Source organism: Populus trichocarpa, chromosome 9 (assembly GCF_000002775.5).
Source record: "Populus trichocarpa isolate Nisqually-1 chromosome 9, P.trichocarpa_v4.1, whole genome shotgun sequence".
NCBI lineage: Eukaryota > Viridiplantae > Streptophyta > Magnoliopsida > Malpighiales > Salicaceae > Populus > Populus trichocarpa.
The window spans coordinates 6525400-6543007 of NC_037293.2; the positions used below are offsets into that span (position 1 = coordinate 6525400).

Genomic DNA, 17608 nt, shown 5'->3' on the forward strand with positions numbered 1-17608 from the left:
ATCTGGGCTTCAGAAAGTGTTTGTCGTGTTGCAGTAGTTCTGTAGTTTTTTTTAATGTTTTAAAATTATTATAATATGATGTTATCAAGGTAAATTTTAAAAATAAAAAAAATATTATTTTAATATAATTTCAAATAAAAATACTTTAAAAAACATTCATAATCATTCTAATCTTTCCTCTTTCCTTTTTCCTTTTGGATAAGTCTTACAGCTCACAGGGCTCTCCTCCATGAGGGGATTTCCGCACTCACTTTTGGCACAAGTTATGATGATATCGAAAGGACTCATCCAGGATAAACCCCACCAGCTATACCAAAAAGCTTTTTTCCATGACTGGCAGGCCCGTGTCCGAATATCTTTTGCCTCTGCAATATTGCCACTGCTCCTCACATCAAATGTACATACAAATCAAGCTTCAGCAGTGTTTCGAACAAGCTATGATGTAATTATGTAACCTTGTAATAGTTTTGAAAGATAGACCCTAGAAAGAAGAAGAAGAAGAAAGCGAGGCGACCATTTAAAGACAGGGCGAAGAAGTAAGAAAGTACTGTATCAACTAACAGGAGACTTTATGCGTCGTCCTAAGTGACGGTCCCTGCAACGAAAGCAATGTGCTATATTCAAGTCATTACAAGGATGAAATCAGGCTGTGACTTGTACAGGACTGGGTTTGAGTGACATGTAGTTCTGGTTCAGGTTCCTCTCATCACACATCAACTGTTCTTCGTCCTCCTCAACTTCCCTGGAAGAAGAAAGCTTTTGATTGGTTGGCATGGTGGAGCCAAGGTGTTCTGTTGAAGGGACCCAGGTGAGGACGCAGTCACGCAAGTTAATAAATGTTTCATAAATTAGTTGTCCATGTATAGAAAATGTATGTCCATCAGAGTACATTTTTTTTTATAGAAAAAATCCTTAAATTATAAGACAAACAGATGCTAACAGGATCTTCAAAATCTTCGAATGTGCCGTGCCTCTTACTTCTGTTACTGAACCTTGTGCTTCACTTCCTCGGTAATCAATTGATCAAAAATCTTGATGGGATTTTAAACTTAAAAGGGACTCCATTTATTTATTATGAGAATGCAATCCATAGTTATATATCTATCTGGCTTCTGTAATCTTGGAGCTCCACAGCATAATCTTGCTTCTCTCATCCATTCTTGCTGTACAATTGATTTCTTCTTCTTCTTTTATGAAAAGCCTGAGAACAAAGAGGATTGTGTGATAGTAGTGGTAATTTAAAGTGTTTTTTGTTTAAATATATATTAAAATAATATATTTTTTAATTTTTAAAATTTATTTTTAATACCAACACATTAAAACAACAAAAAAAAAATTATTTTTTAATAAAAAACAAATTTTAATCGATCGATTTTTATTTTTACGGCAGTACCAAACATGGGAAAGTATATCCGTGAACAAGATAATTAAATTATGACCCCACCATATACAAGCAACTTGTGTGTATATCATGTGATAAAAAGCAAAGAGATGTTTTAGATATAGTGTATCAATCAAATGTACAGGCCCACTGTGCTCACAATATCGGGTAAAAATCTATATGCTGTATGAGGACCAAACTCCAAAGCACATGTCTATGCTCACATGGGTAGGTGCATTTTGTTTTTCAGCCTATAGGCGCCCTTCCTGCTTTATACACTGTTGGATGTTAGAACAAATTATCACCAGCACTGTTAATTTTTTTTCCCAAAATTGTTTATGAACATGGTAAAGTAGAGGATGAATTTAAATAATTTTATCCCCTGTATTAGCAGTTTATAGTTCAAAATCTTCTTAACATTGACCATATAGATTCCAAAGAGTTTCATTTCGGCTTGTAATTGTTTGTTTTTTTTTTTAGTTTAACATGGGTGTCCGGGTCAGTTTGCACGCACCTCGACTATTCCTACGGGCCCTGAAGTTAACGATCATGCAAGCCTCCAGTGGTCATCATATGAGCAACCACAGGGCTCGAACCTGAGACCACAGAGGGAGCAAACCTCTTGATCCCAAGCTTTTACCACTGGACCACTACCTAGATAGTTTTATAATTGTTAATTAAGTGGGTAGTGAAAGCCTACGATGAACCCACCTTTTTAATTATCGGTTTAAGTTCTTTGAACGCTTAAGACCTCTTGTGGAATATGGTCACATTTAGAGAAGTTTTGAAGGGAATATAAAAGAAGAAGAACGTAAGAAAGAGAGAGAGAGAGAGAGAGAGACATTGATCATAAAGATCCAAACGTATAAACGGCCTAACGAAGGAGAAGTGGATTATGATCAATCATGCAAGAACATGGCGTTGTCCTAATTAGAAAATCATTGAAAGTTTGAGACTTGTCATGTGAAATGGCCAACCTCCAACAGACACCTCTACTCATAAAAAAAAGGAGACAATGCCATGAGATTTTGGATCGTGAAATAATGACAGATAATTTAACTGTTTCATGTCGGTGGAGTCACAGTCTCAGTAGCTACTTGCATAATCACCTGTTTCATTTAATTATTTTTAAGTTTGCTCTGTTGTTTACCTGGTTATTATCGTTTGTTTTCTTCTTGATGGTTGTGACAAAGCTGATGAAAAATACATGTTTCTGGGATATTCTGATTCCAGCACGTGCATGTTTATCCGTTTCTGGACAAAAAGCTCGTCTTATTAACTTTTACAATTTCTGAATTGCAATGCAAGTTTCTAGTGAACACCGATCTTGAGAGAAAATTGAACGAAGTCCGCAATTCATCTAGGAGTGTCAGTCGTCTTGCATGTAATTTGGTGTTTCATGAAGAGCAAAGAAGCATTTAACAGGATGTGAAGGTTATAGTCGGAGGCCCACAAAACATGACTCTGGATTATGACGATTGAAGAGTTCTGGTGGCGAGACACACACAACACACTCTCAAAAACACAATCCACGAACATTGCTGCTGAAGTGCCCGTTTTGCACGGTCCATCGCAAGGAGTTTCAACTAAAACAACGTTAAATACTGTTTTGGTTTGTAAATTGAATGTTACCTCTCCTACAAATCCCTGTTAACCAAAAAAATTCAAATTGTTATCCAAAATTTCCAAATAATCATTGATGGTCTCACTGGTTTGCTGGTGATGTATTAATATCAAGCAAAAATATCCTCGGTGATAAATGACTGTTCGCCGCCGTTCACAAAATCTTCTGAGGGGAATTGAAGCTGCTCATAGTTCAACTGTCTAGAAGCTTCATACAAAGCGATGCCAACACTCACAGAGAGATTTAGGCATCTAACATATGTTTCAACCATAGGTATCCTGATCATCCCACCACCAAACATTTCGCTTTTGCAGTCCAGCAAGGCTTCAGGCGGTAAGCCAGATGTTTCTGAGCCAAATACTAGATAATCACCTTTCCTATAGGAGAATTCCTGCAAAAGGAGATACAAATCTGTAGCTCATTTTAAGCATTTATGGGACTGTCATAGATTTTGACACCAATGAGATGCATCAGTTATTCACTCATTGCAAATGAGATCTTTAAGAATGGCAAAATTGCTTAACGAGTCGTGACAAGAAAAAAAGACTTACTGAATGAGTTGTTGTTCCTCTTTTAGTAAATGCCAGCAGACGTTTATCCCCTTCCTGCATGCATCAAGGGACAGTAATATGCTTAATCAAAGAAAGAAAACATGTTTTCCAAAATACACCATCAGAAATGAGCAAAACCTGCTGCCTGAAATAGTCTTGAAACTCTGCCCAGGAGTCATGAACTTTCACAACCACATATCTAAGATTGAGACTTGATAAAAGGAAACACATCCATATGAATTTAATGCTAATAGAATTTGAATATTAAATGATCTTGCAGAATAATGCTTCCAAGAGATCTACGTTGTTTCTATCTCTAAAATCAGAAACAACTAAAAAAAGCTGGGTCTGGTGCAACGAACAAAAGTCAAGCTCTTACAGTAGTAAACACTATCAAATTACCATTTTTTTGTTTGTTCTTCCATCTTCTTAAGGTTAAAGAAGAAGAAAACATGCAGTTCCACAAGCAGCTCATTTTGGTCTTAACCTTAGAAAGACAGAAACATATAAATCTTTAGTCCCATATCAAGGGATGTTGATGTGGCAGAACAAGTAACTACACTGACAAAATGTCTAGCTAAAAGATCCCTTGACAGAAGATGTGCAAGGATACGGCCAGTAATCTAGTCCAGCACGCTTTAGTTTTGCATCATCAACTTGGAATCCTAAGGGCTGAGAGAGAAAGAGGCACGTCAAATGAGCAATGGGTGATAATCACAAAAGTAAATGATCAATTGTGAATTAGTACCCCAACTAAGTGTAGGCCAACAGACGTTGCCGCACATGTTCTTGCAATGCAACCAGTATTTCCAGGAATCTGCCAAGGACAACAAAAATAAGGCTGCCTTGAGAAATTGAGGTTGTCTGCAACCCAAAAGAAACAGGAAAAATATGTTTTAATTGCTATTGAATTTGATGATACCAAAATACTTCTAACATTTGGAGAAATTAATAACAGGGAAAATGAATGATTAAAAAAAAAATAACTGGGAAAATATATTGAGCTCTCACGTTATGCACAGCCATTTAATTTACTCCATATATGAAAATCTACAGTCGTTACTATTCCTTCCATTTGTGAACACAAACGCACAAGAGCTACTTAGCAAGCAACAAAAGGTTACTTCTTGTCAACACTCAAACAGCACGAGCAAATTCCACAACAGTTTCAAACAAAGGGTACCATAGAGGCACTGTTCACAATGAACAACAGAATGCAAACTATATAGTCCAACCGACCAACCCACAATTTCAAAAATCAGGTTCAAACAATTGAAGCAACCCAATTTATGAGCAACAACAGATCGTTTTACATGAAACATCAAGTTGACCACAAATTACTAGGAACTTAAGGATTCTGCTCAACTTGTTTTGTGTTTTCTCTTCAACTAACAATGAGAGATAGGAACATCAGATTTCAGAACATTTATAGCAGATAATGCTTACAGACTACACAAAATATATCATATTCAATGGTTGATTTTGGACATATTGAGCAAGCAACAGCAAGAACATCACAAGCTTAACCCGGATGGTTTACAACCCCTAACTCCCAACCATATATTCTCATTGATCATCTTTTTAATTAAAGGGACTGTAGTAGGCATGCACAGACAGGGCCGTATATGAATGGTTATTTAGTGTTATCAATTTCAAACTAAATGGCTCTACAACTCTATGCTTTTACTCCATAAAGTACAAAAGATAATGCTCTGGTGATCTTCTTTCTTTTGCTTGAAAGTGAGTCTATTTTTGCATGATTGTCTATAACCATTACTCTAGACTATTAATATTGCATCTTCACCATCACAATTCTATGGGATGTCTATAGTTACCGGAGGGGTCACCCCTCGTTGTATGGACCATTGTCATGTCTGAACCGAATAACATGAACAGCAACAATAACAAAGATTGAACAATCTAAACTTGCCTCAATTTTAACTGCCCCAATGGCTTACACCCGACATGATATATTGGCAATCTAATTACACCTCAAACTAAAACAATTACATATAATTCACATAAACACGCCCGAATTCCAATGGATTAACTTCGTCTTTAATAAAATCAATGAGTTGACTTAAACAATTAGATAATTAAGAGCCAAAATAACACAAACACTGCATTGAGCCAGCAACGATACTACATCTTGAATAAAAAAGGTGTGAAATTTAGATTATAGCCAGTACCTGAGGAGAAACTAGTACCACTTGAAGAAGCTTCTTATTGCGAGAGACTTCGTTAACTCCCTTACCCACTCCATCTGGCAAAGAATTCCCATTTCCTCTTCCAGCTACACCCACAAAATTAAACAATAAGCACCCCCAAAACATTATAAAAAAAAAAATCATAAGCATATCGCGAAAGATATTTAAAGAGGGTATTACATTGAGAGCAAAAAGGAGAGTAGCATTGAGACAGTGGAAGAGAAGGGTTGAAATGCTTCTTGAGTTGTGATAAGCAGAAAGGACGTAAAAGAGAGGCTCTTGAACGGAAGTTGAAAGGTAAAGGGGTTGTGATGTTTAAGGTTTTTAAGCTCCTACTTGTGTCCATGGGAACGGAATTCCCTCTGTGTTTTGTAGCAGTACTGGTGGGTTGTCTAGCTTCTTGCTTTCTGCTGCACTGCTTGGATGGAGCTGTAATGGAATTTGGGGATAGTAATGTTTGTTTTTATTTTATGTTGCTCCTCTAAATTGTTGAATTGGTAGTGTAAGCTCCTTGCTTGTTTTTGTTTTTTCATACAGAAAGAAGATTTTGTTCGTCTATTTAATTGATTTTTTTTAGTATACATCAGAACACGAAAAAAAAAATTAAGTCATGGGAATTCTCTTCCAACATCATCGATTGTAGTGTTGAAGAGGGGTCTGGTAGTTGATATATAAATGCGTGTATGATTATTTATAATTAGATCTCTTGAAAATAATAATCACCATTAAATTTGTATCAATTTATTTATCAGCATAGTTAGATATTAAAAAATATTTTTCTATATCACATGTTATAAGAAAATTTAATGTTTTTTCTTGCAAAGAAAGAAAAAAAGAGTTTTATTGTTTGTTTAAATAATATGCATTTATATTAATAAGCATGGAGATACTAATTTTTAGCAATATAATTCGACATTAGAATAAATATCTTTACTTGAAAAGGGTTTTTTTTTTTTCCGTATAGGGTGTTTGGGTCAGTTTGCACGTACCTTGACTAATCCTTACGGATCCTGAAATTAACGACCAGGTAAGTCTTCATTAGCTATCAATATTAGCAATCATAAGACTTGAATCTGAGACCACAATGAGAGCAAGCTTTTTAATTATAAGCTCTTATTACTGGATCACCTATTCAATGGTTGATTTTTTATTTATTTTAATTATATATGATAAGTATGAATAGACTTATAAATAATATATGCACGAATAAATATTTTATGAATCTTTATTTTAATAAATCAACATAGTATTCAATACATGTTATAATATTAATATTATATTAAAAATATAATTAACATTCAAAGTTGTTGATATTTTATCCAACAATATATTTTTATAAATGTTATCAAATACTTTTCAACATTTCTTTTTTACATAAATTTTATTTCCATTCTCATCACGCAAAACCAGTAAAGTGGCAATATGGTCTTTTTCTTGTTTTCTCCTTACATCCAGTGTCTAAAGTAAATGAAGTAACGCTACCATAATATATATTTTCTCAAACGCCAAGGACAATAATGTCAATTTACCCAACCATATACAGCAAAGCAAATCCTCTCGCTCATGCGTCTCAACTCAAGTCCTAGCCTCTCTCTCCTTCCTTTTCCCCAATTTAGAAGGAAAAAAACCTTTCTTTCTTCTTCTCTATCCAGCCCAAAAAATCATCACGATCAATGCTTAAATAACTTTACCAAATTGACATCAACGCTTCTGATAAATCATTAAGGTATCTATACAAAAGTTTCAAATCTCGTCGAATTTGATTTTGTGGATTTTCAAGCTTATTGATTATTGTTTGGCAGATTTGAGTTTTAGGGTTTTAGATTATCTGTTTAAATTACTTATTTTTGCGGATCTAAAAAAAATTGGAATTCTTTGGCTCGTATATTTTCTGTGCTTTGAATTGAAATGACTTCATGTCAGTTAATTAGAGTTAGGGATTGATTATAGTCGTGAGACGATTGGGAAATTTCGTTTCTATATCAATTATAGAATTTCTCAAGTATTTGGGTTCTTCCATGATTTGGAGTTTTATTTTTTTCCTGAAAACCTCTAAAGGAGTGAAATTTTATAATTTGAAAGCTAAACTTTTTTTTTTTAAAAAAAAAAGTTTTTATAGGGGCTGAAACGAATTTGAGAGTGCTAAAAATGGGATTTGGGCTACAAGTGGTTAGGGTTGAGGGGTTCGGTAGCTGTGGAGTAATTGGGCAGGTTTGGTCTAGGTAGTGTGGATTATTAATTTATTATAGGCAGGTTTGGATGGTCGATAATTACCGGTCTTATTTGAGATGCAGAAGATATAATTTTTCTGGTAAAGGATTTGGGTGGATTATTGATAATGTAGTTGTTCATGTTCCTTTTTGTTTACTATCATTGTTATATTAAGAAATGCATGACTCGCAGTCGTAAAGATCAGACCTAAAGGTCTCTACGTATGTCTAAATTGCTTGAAAGCTTACTTGTCAGACAGTAACTTCCTGTAAACAACCTGAGGATATTTGGCTCTTTAGCAAATGGACAAAGGAGCACCATCTAGTCTGTTTGTTAATGATGGTTCATTTATGGAGAAGTTTAAACAACTTCAGCAAGGGAATGGGAAGGAACAGGAAAAGGATAAGGGTGCTGCAGAAAAGGATTCTAAACCCAAAACAATTGTTTCAGGGACTGTGACGCCTAAACCTTCTTTTGGTAAAGTAACTATGCAGTTTAAGACTAATGATGCATCGAAGACATCCCAGACTGCTTCCAGTGGCAAACTTGCTTTCAGCTTGAAACAGAAGTCAAAGCTTGTGGCACCTGCAGTTAAGTTGGGTGAAGATGACGAGGATGAAGATGAAGCAGATGCTGTAAATACTTCAGGTGGTGTGTCTGCAAAGAGGCAGAAGTTGGGTCAACTGGATGCATCTGAACAATCATTGAAACGATTGGATGTTGGTAATTACTACTAATATAGATATTCTCTGAGCTGGTTGAGTTGCAATGAAAGCTTCTTGTGATTTATTTGGTGTTTTAACTTCTTGATTGATAGATGATACTTTAGAAGATATTTATCATTTATGAATGCGGCTTTACATTCTGACAAGATATCTGCTGCTGTAGTGTCAGATATGACCTTAGTTATCACACTTGCACACACAGCTGCTAGAATGCTTCTGCTTATACCTATTTCTTGCTAGATTTTCATACTCTATTCTCTATTGGCTTTTGATTTTTATGGTTTGAATTTATATTAAGGTATTCATGTATGTCACAAGTCTATGTTTCCTTTGATCTACTCACTTGCAAAACAGATGACTAGAGTTAAAGTTTTTGTAAAATGATTTTCTTCTCACCCCTTCCTTCACACACAGTTGGACTGTCAGTAGTTGTCAATCTTCATTATTTCCTATGGTCTTCATGTTTTTAAAGCTTTACATGGACGCATCTCTTTCAAAAAGGAGTCTTTAGCTGTGGAATAAAGTTTCTCCCCCCAGTTAAGTATAGTGCGATTGAAACCATCATCTGGGTAATGCCTACTCTGATCTTGACCAGCAAATGAGGAGAACAAATCGTTCTTGAATGTTTCTTGTCTCATGAATGCAGCTTATATCTTAAGTGCCAATCAACATTGGTGGAAAGAGATGTTCAATGAAAGATTTGCCATATGTGGCACGCCTGCTACAAGAGTAATTTGCATTCCCTTGTTCATGCTCTTGGTATTAATCAGTTTTATAAGTGATGTGCAGCACCACCTCCCCCAAGTGATCCCACAGTGAAGAATGTTGCAGACAAACTAGCAAGTTTCGTTGCTAAACATGGAAGGCAATTTGAGAATGTTACACGCCAAAAGAATCCTGGAGATACACCTTTCAAGTGAGTCACGAGTAACACTGGTCTCATTACATATTGATTTTCCTTTTAATTCTGATAGCATCCTTTTCCTTTGCTGCAAGTTGTGCATTGGAGACTTAAATGTTTTATTTATAAGTGGTGCTTGTGTTATCTGCAGATTTTTATTTGATGAGAATTGCGCAGACTTCAAGTATTATCAGTATAGGCTTGCCGAAGAAGAAAAGGCTCTTTCACAGAACAGGGATTCTCATATCTCTTCTAGTGGTCAGTCCTTCGATTGCTATCCTTGTAGCGGTTATATTTATTGTCTGGGAGCTAAGACTGTCTAAAGCTTCCCTGGTTGCATTTTGTTTCTTGCCCTCAAGTCTAGTAACAAAGTTCACACTTGAAGATGTTGACACGATGTCACATCTTAAGACTGCATTTATCTGATCTTATGACAGATAAAAATGCTCGACATATTAAAGTAGTAATGTAATGTGACTTTAGAAGAAGGATCTTCATTTCATTGTTTGTATTGTTGGGAGTCTCTGTTTGTGTTGATTTGTTTAATTTTCCTTCAAATTTTGTTGATATTAGAGTGAAATTTTCATGCCAAGCACACTTTGTCTGCATAGGTGGTACAAGTACTTCGGCATCTAAATCCACGGGTAGCTCTCGAAGGTCACAGCAGCAGCAATCAAATTACCAAATTCCCGCTTCAGCTTTATACGAAGCTGCTGAAGAGCCCAAGGGTTCATTGTCAACATCTTCAGGAAGAGCTGGTAATAGCTCATTATCAGTATACAATGGATGTATTTGGAAGTTTATTTCTATTTTTAACCCACGGGAAAAACAAATCTGTTCTTTAAGTTCTTTTAAAAACAGAAGCTGCTTGAGCACTCTGGAGATGTTCGCACTTGATGAAAGTCAACTGAATGGAGTCTGTAGATTGTATCGAATTAGATCTTTTGAATGTTAGATCACCTAATTCTGTACCTAGGCAAACCTTTCAGACTCGGGTTCATTCAAATCCATCAATCTCTCTCTACACCAGAATGTCTACCAAACAGACTTCATTTCATGGCTTTTTCACGGCTCTTTTATTGAATTTGTTTGCATAATGTTGAAAGCCAATTAATGCTGGATTAGTCACCCTGTTCCAAAGTCATGGGTCAATGTTTAAAGAATATATGTATTGGTTATATTTTACAATGATTTCCATTAGAATCAGATCAAAATGATTGTCTAGAAATTGTTGTAGCCTCGCATGATTTTTAGCAGTGGCCTTTTTTGATCTTGTCATTGTTGCGTAGAGGTATTGGTGGCTATTTGGTACATCACTGCTTTCTCGTGTGTGAACAGATGAATTGTCTGCATGTTAAGTCCCACATTATGTCAGGACACACATCGATTATGTGATTTTATGTATAACTGTATCCATCTGTTAGGTGTTGCATTTACTTCTTTTTCATATTGCAGGTGAATCTAGTGCACCAGCAGGTACAGATCCTATAGAAATGATGGAGTTCTACATGAAGAAAGCTGCTCAGGAAGAGAGGAGGAGACAGCCTAAACTGTCTAAGGATGAGATGCCCCCTCCTGCTTCTCTTCAAGGTATATGCTTTATGTGCAGAACAATTGTGGTCTCTAAATGCTTTCTTCATATAATGGTCTTATTTTGAAATTTTGGTGGCACTGCAGCTTCTTCCTTAAAAGGTCATCACATGGGTGATTACATCCCACCAGAAGAGCTTGAGAAATTCTTGGCTACTTGTAATGATGTAGCTGCAACAAAAGCTGCTAAAGAGGCTGCAGAAAGGGCTAGAATCCAGGCGGATAATGTTGGCCATAAACTCTTGTCCAAAATGGGTTGGAAAGAAGGTTCTGAGTCTTGTCCCCCCCCTCTCACACACATGTGCACACATGAAATTCTGATTTTCTCTGAAGTTATAAATCATGAATCAAATAATTCTGTCTTGATGGGATATTCAACAATGTGATTGCTGTGAATGGCAGGATTTGAATTGTTTTCCCTGCTAGAGAATGAATAAATTGTTCTTAGTATGTTTCTTCTAGTTCGTTTGCCTGCATTAGTTTATTTAACTGTGCCTGATTTGTATCATGTGTTGTACCGATAGCAGTTAATATTACTCTATTAGTAAAACCGTAATTGCTCTTACAGCTACATTTTGCAAAATGAGTTAGTTTGGAAATCGGATCGAAGTGTGCTCATGAGTTACTGATAGCAGTTCAGGGAATTTATCAATAGCATTTTGCATTACCTTTCATGAAAATTGAGATGGAGTTCTAATTAGTTGCTTGAGGGGCTGTTGATGGAACCCTTGATAGGGAGTGTAGAGAACCAGAGATCTGATGTGAACAATCACCTAAGGAAATGTGAACAAAGTGTTCTATTCTATTAATAAAGTGTACTTACTCTACAGCTTACCTTTTGCATGATGGTCAGCAAGGAAATGTGAACAAAGTGTGGTCATGAATACTACTTCTTTCTTGAATCAAAACATGAACTAAAGAATTTTGTTGATTTGATCATTATTCACCGAAGGACTAGAAAGCGGGACCACAATGGATCTGCTTGAACATCCTTATAATAACCATAAGTGGTGGAATACTTAGATTTAGATGCATGATATGCATACTATTCCAGTGCGTTTCTCCTTCTCAAACAGAGCATGAGATTAGAGTTGGAATCATTTGTGGTTTTGTTGAATTCCTCATTTGCAGCCTGACTTGGAATGTGTGTTATACTTGAGCAGATTGTAATTATTTCTGAGAACGTAGTTGGACTTCTCTATTTGCTCTATTTGTTTAATAATTTGTTTTTGCTTTGTAATGTGTAGTAGAAGCCTGATAATATTGTGTGTGGCTTTCAGGTGAGGGTCTGGGGAGCTCCAGAAGTGGTATTTCAAATCCGATCATGGCTGGCAATGTAAAGAAGGATCACTTGGGTGTTGGTGCTCACAACCCTGGGGAGGTGTCTCCTGATGATGATATATACGAGCAGTATAAGAAGCGAATGATGCTTGGTTACCGTCACAGGCCAAACCCTCTGGTATTATCCGTTGCTTCTCTTGTCCTTTCCTTCATGTAATTTGATATTGGTTATTAGTTTGATAAACTGTCCACCGTATCCTCCGTAGAATTGCAAGTTCAATTATTACAAGGCTAGCCTTGTTCTGATGGTCTACCATTTCATCTTGACAGAACAACCCTCGAAAAGCGTACTACTGATCAATATTTCATGCGAGCTGTTTGTTTGTAGACTTTGTCTTCAAGAAATAAACAGAGGTCGTCGAAACTGCTTATTATGCTGAAGAAGAGTATTGGATTGTCCCCAGACAGAATGGAAGTTGTCTAGAGTTTGCTATTTGTGAAATCAGTGTTCAATGATAAATTACTTTTTTTTTTTTTCTTTTTTCTGCTTTCATAGTAGGGGTGCAGTATTGGGAAATGGGAAGGAAACGATCTAAATTCATTCATTTTAGTTTGCGTGCAGTATTGGGAAGGAAACGATCTGCATTCATTTTAGTTTGCTATTTTTCTTCTTGTTAATCCTCTTACTTTTTCGCTCTACGTGCACAAAATAAATTAAGTTACAGAAGAATCTAGACTGGTATGGACTGTGACCTGAGGGACAGAATGGTAGATTGATTGGAGTTCTTTGGGAATATAACATAGTAAAAAAAAAAAAACTGATAAAATAACACAGGAAAATATCAGAGTTTTGAAAGTCGTAGATGATTTTTGTTATTTATGAGTTGCAGTTGTCCTATACACTCTTAAATTGACAATAAAGAGAGGAGAGAGAAGAAAAGGAAAATAAAGAAAGTATTGAAACTTTAATGATAATATTATATCAGTACTGGTAGAAATATCATGATATTAAAAAAGATTATCAACAACAATTGAAGTGGATTTTATGAGCGGTTTAAAGGCAATTGAGTTCTGTTATTTCTAGTTTATTTATTGTTTGTGATTTTATGTTGGTGGTGTTGAATTTATCTTGTTAAGATATTTTTAATGATATTAGTGGTATTGTCATCGAAGTTTTATCGAGATTTTGAATTATTTTATTTTATTTTTACTTTTTTATCTTTTTTCTCTTTAAAAATTATAAAGAGTTGAGAAAAAAAAATGATGTTAGAGATAATTGAAGCTTTGAAGACAACGTATTATTAAAAAAAAAATTTGACAAGATGAATTCAATGATAAAAAAATTACAAATGATGATGATAAAAAAAAATCACAGAAGAAAGTGAGCTTTATGAACTGTTTAAAAGTGTTGGGGTTTATTTCTTTTTGAACAATTTATGTGGCTTATTTTATTCAACATTTATGATTTTTTTTTGGGTTATCATATTTGTCTTTAGATTTTTTTATCAATATTAATAATATTATCATTGTAATTTTGGTATGTCTCTGTGATTTTTTTTCTTTTTTCTTTCGTTTTTCTGCCTTCTCCCCTCTTTCATCTCTCTTTATTGAATCGTGTCCAATAACTTGATAATTTGATAGTAGCATATGATATTCACTGCTCACTTTACGTGATATTTTTCTAGATATTTTTTGCATTTGATATTTTATCATTTTTCTCACCATGATAGAATCCCAAAGAACTCAGATTGATTGTCGTGTCGTCAAGTCGTCCATCCATCAAGAACTTCAATAAAGCACTGCCCTCGGATATATATATTTTTTTCTTCGCTGGGTAAGTTGAACCTTGGATCTAGGCCCGGACCCCTGGGTAGGTGGGCCTCTGAAAGTAAGGCTGTCTCATTTTCCGCCGTGTGTTCGATAGTGTTGGCTACTTCTAGTTGGATACCTTGCGCTATAACCGTGGGGGCCACATCCCTACTCGGCTAATTTAATGAAGCCTAGGGAGCCACCGTGTTCAGGGCCACATCCAGTGTCCTGAGCTCGGAACAGCCATCAGCCATGCCCTTTTTCTTTGAGAATGGAGGCATCCGTATTTCATTTCAAATTACCGATCATGGCAACCAAAAGCTAGGGCAATATGCGGAATCCAAGCAGTGAATCCTTATCGGCACATGTATACATGACAAGAATCTTAGAACAAATGCCATTATTTGGAATATTATATTACATATTTTTAAGATCCTTAAAAACTGTAATAATACAGGTCAAGTTGCTTCTCAAATTAAGATTAATTAATATCAGAGCACCCGAGGTTCTTGCAAAACTCCTCTTTTCGAGGCAGGAACTTATTCGTCAGAGTACCTTAAAAAGCTTAATCTTGGAGTGAATAACCAAACATCGAGGCGAAAATACACTCACGTGTCTCTGTTTCCCTCCACAGAACAAACAGCTGCTACCTTTTTTCCTTCGTTTTTTTATGGTTTTTGCTATTTAACGCGAAAAGCTTGTTCCTTTCTCTTCATGCTTTTCCCATTATACTAGCATATTCCTTGAAATTATTTACCAGCGAAAATCCTCACTTGAACCACAGATAGCAGAGTCTTTCTTTTCTTTCTTTGATACACAGAACTTTTTTCTGTTTTACTAGAACTCTATAGAAGCAAAACGATTTTATTTTGTTAAAATGGCCAATTCATGGACAAACAGTGCACCGAAGGACAGTTAAGAACGAATCATAGGTTCGGATATTCCGGTCTGTGCGCATATCAGTATACCTAGATTGTAGTTGCTGCAGATTTTAGAGGCATTATTGTTGGATTCTTTCACATTCTAAAGAATATTATGGTTTTTCTTTTTTATTTTCTTACAGTAAATATTAACTGATAACTTCACAGCCATTAATGGTCATTCACTTTTAAAGACTCGGATTAAAAGAACGCATGAACACAAAAGGCACCATGCATTAAGCCATACAGACCATATGTACAATCCAAACTGAAGCAACCACCAATTAAGAGGTGGATTGGGTTGATACATGTCCAGATTTTCCCGAATAAATTACTCCACAACCTTATGTTTGGGGCAAATCACACAATAAAGTAGGGTTTGCTTTTTATCCCATTTTACAGTTGTGGATTATTTATATCATACTGAACTTTTGCCCCTCTTTCCACCAGCTAGAGCACAGCTAGCTGATCATAAACAAAGGGTCCTAAGATAAGGAGTTGCCCTTTTATCACATTATAGTTTGTCCAAATTAATTAGCGGGCTTAAAATGTGCTTATCTAGTACCAAAAGGGGAAGAAAATAAAAGGTTCTTGCACAATAGAAGAATAAAAGAACAATAGTGAAAAGATTTTTCTTCTTTCTTTCTAAAATATTATTCTTTACTTCCATCTAAATCGTAGATTCGTCCCTGATGCTTTGGCATTTGAGAACAAAGTATTTATTTGATTCCACACAAACACACACACACACGATATATATATATATATATAGAAAGATTCCAATTAACAAGATCGTACCTTTTTTATTTATTTTTATCAAGAACAGCTACCCCGTCTGATAAGAGGGGACGGATAGATGAAAGTGCATTTATGTGGTGCTCCAATCAGTGACCCCCAAAATGCCAGTTTTAGGTCAGTGTTGGTGAGAACTGAGAACCACAAGCTTCCTAACGTCTAATGAGGCTCATTTCGGGTCATTGGTTGGCGGGAGTGATTTACGATTTGGCTTTCAAAAGGAAAGGGACATAAACAGCACAAAATTAATCAATTATAGAGACCGGTTCCATGATGGGTTTTTCATGAAAATCATCAGTGAAGATTGCTGGGTCACGTGCTTCTCAAGTAGGTTTATTTCCTGCTAGAATTTACAGCAAGACAACGAGAAAGAAATTTCCCAGATAATTAAATAAAAGTGAAATTAGGATCGATGAATTGAAAACCAAGGCAAGTTCTTAGCTGATCATGTTCAGCAGCGCTACGCTAACCTGTTTTGGAAGATAGTTGCAAATTATGATTTTGTTGAAGAGAAATTACAGTAACAAGAAAGGTTAGTTAGGTTACACGCCGAAGCTGACATGACGAGGCCAAGCGGGGTAGGGACCAAGGAATAGAGAAGAGATGCTCAACCTTGACGGTCATACTGGATCGCCAGCTCGTCCGCTCGTCGGGAATAATTCTTTAGTGAAAGCATCGGAATGGCCAAATTCTTCCTGCCTTCTATCCACTGGAACAGTCCCTTTTCCCTTTCAGAAGAGAACATTTATCAGTTGCTTGTAATATCTTCTTTATTGTTTTTTTAGTGATTTATTTTTTTTATGGTTAAAATATCCTATATCATTCATGCATTGATTTGGACTAAGTATTCTTTTCAGACAATCTTAAAAATCTATTTTGTGCATTAGTCTAGTACATTAATTTTAAAATATATGCAAGTTTAACTAGAAAAAATCAAGAATGAAAGGATCTTCTTTAATTCGACTAGCTAACCCATGGAAGTTATTAAAAAAATTATTTAATTTTCATGCCTTTTCTATATATTTGAACATCCATTTTGACAATAGTTTTCATTCCTTAACCTTGTTTTTTTAGTGTTTTTTTTTTTGTTCATTTTCAGTACGTAGCAGTACTGACCATTTATGTCATTTGACTTAGTTGAGATGGTCGAAGGCCTGTCCACCCCAAGAGGATAAACCTTGTCGACATGAGGGTGGACTTCTTACAAGTCAACTAATTCTAAGGAATTTGATTACAGTTAATCTACTTAAATTCATCAAATAATATTTGATTGCTTACATTGTTCGCAGCCTTCCTGTAGCCATGTGTGAATTTGAATTAAGTGGTGGGCACAGCTACCCTGGCTATGGTCAATATTGCCAGTCATTGAAAGGCTAGAATAATATCATAAAACACAATCCAGCTCGGTACATGATGATTATTGTTGGACAAAACAATTAGGGTTTTCTTAATTTCTTGACAAATATGAAGGAAAGAGACTCTGTTCAGCTTGTCTCTATTCCCGAATCTCTGATGCATTCACCGAAAGGGTTTTTTATTTATTTAAAAATGACTTGGCTCCGATGGTTCAACTCCTGGGAAGAGTCAATATTTATACACAATATGTTCACATT

The 17608-nt window shown here is 35.6% G+C and overlaps 2 protein-coding genes across 5 annotated transcripts; one reads left to right on the forward strand and one right to left on the reverse strand.

Moving 5' to 3' along the window:
* Positions 1–2919: 2919 nt before the first annotated feature.
* On the reverse strand, positions 2920–6273 carry LOC7454896 (uncharacterized). Its single transcript, XM_002313251.4, has 7 exons — positions 5944–6273; positions 5746–5849; positions 4305–4373; positions 4170–4228; positions 3695–3755; positions 3557–3610; positions 2920–3396 (listed from the first exon to the last, which is right to left on the reverse strand). Exons 1-7 carry the CDS (start codon positions 6107–6109, stop codon positions 3115–3117), a joined length of 795 nt encoding a protein of 264 aa, XP_002313287.1. The 5' UTR covers positions 6110–6273; the 3' UTR covers positions 2920–3114.
* Positions 6274–7314: 1041 nt separating this feature from the next.
* On the forward strand, positions 7315–13133 carry LOC18102049 (SURP and G-patch domain-containing protein 1-like protein). Of its 4 annotated transcripts, none has more exons than XM_052455705.1 (9): positions 7315–7489; positions 8218–8697; positions 9489–9615; positions 9752–9858; positions 10212–10358; positions 11056–11190; positions 11278–11457; positions 12471–12649; positions 12802–13133. In XM_052455705.1, exons 2-9 carry the CDS (start codon positions 8277–8279, stop codon positions 12826–12828), a joined length of 1323 nt encoding a protein of 440 aa, XP_052311665.1. In that variant the 5' UTR covers positions 7315–7489; positions 8218–8276; the 3' UTR covers positions 12829–13133. The 4 variants fall into 4 exon arrangements, with proteins under 4 accessions (XP_052311665.1, XP_024464091.1, XP_052311664.1 ...); XM_024608323.2 differs by having other exon boundaries at positions 7316–7489; positions 7874–8697; XM_052455704.1 differs by having other exon boundaries at positions 7316–7489; positions 8230–8697.
* Positions 13134–17608: the final 4475 nt, after the last annotated feature.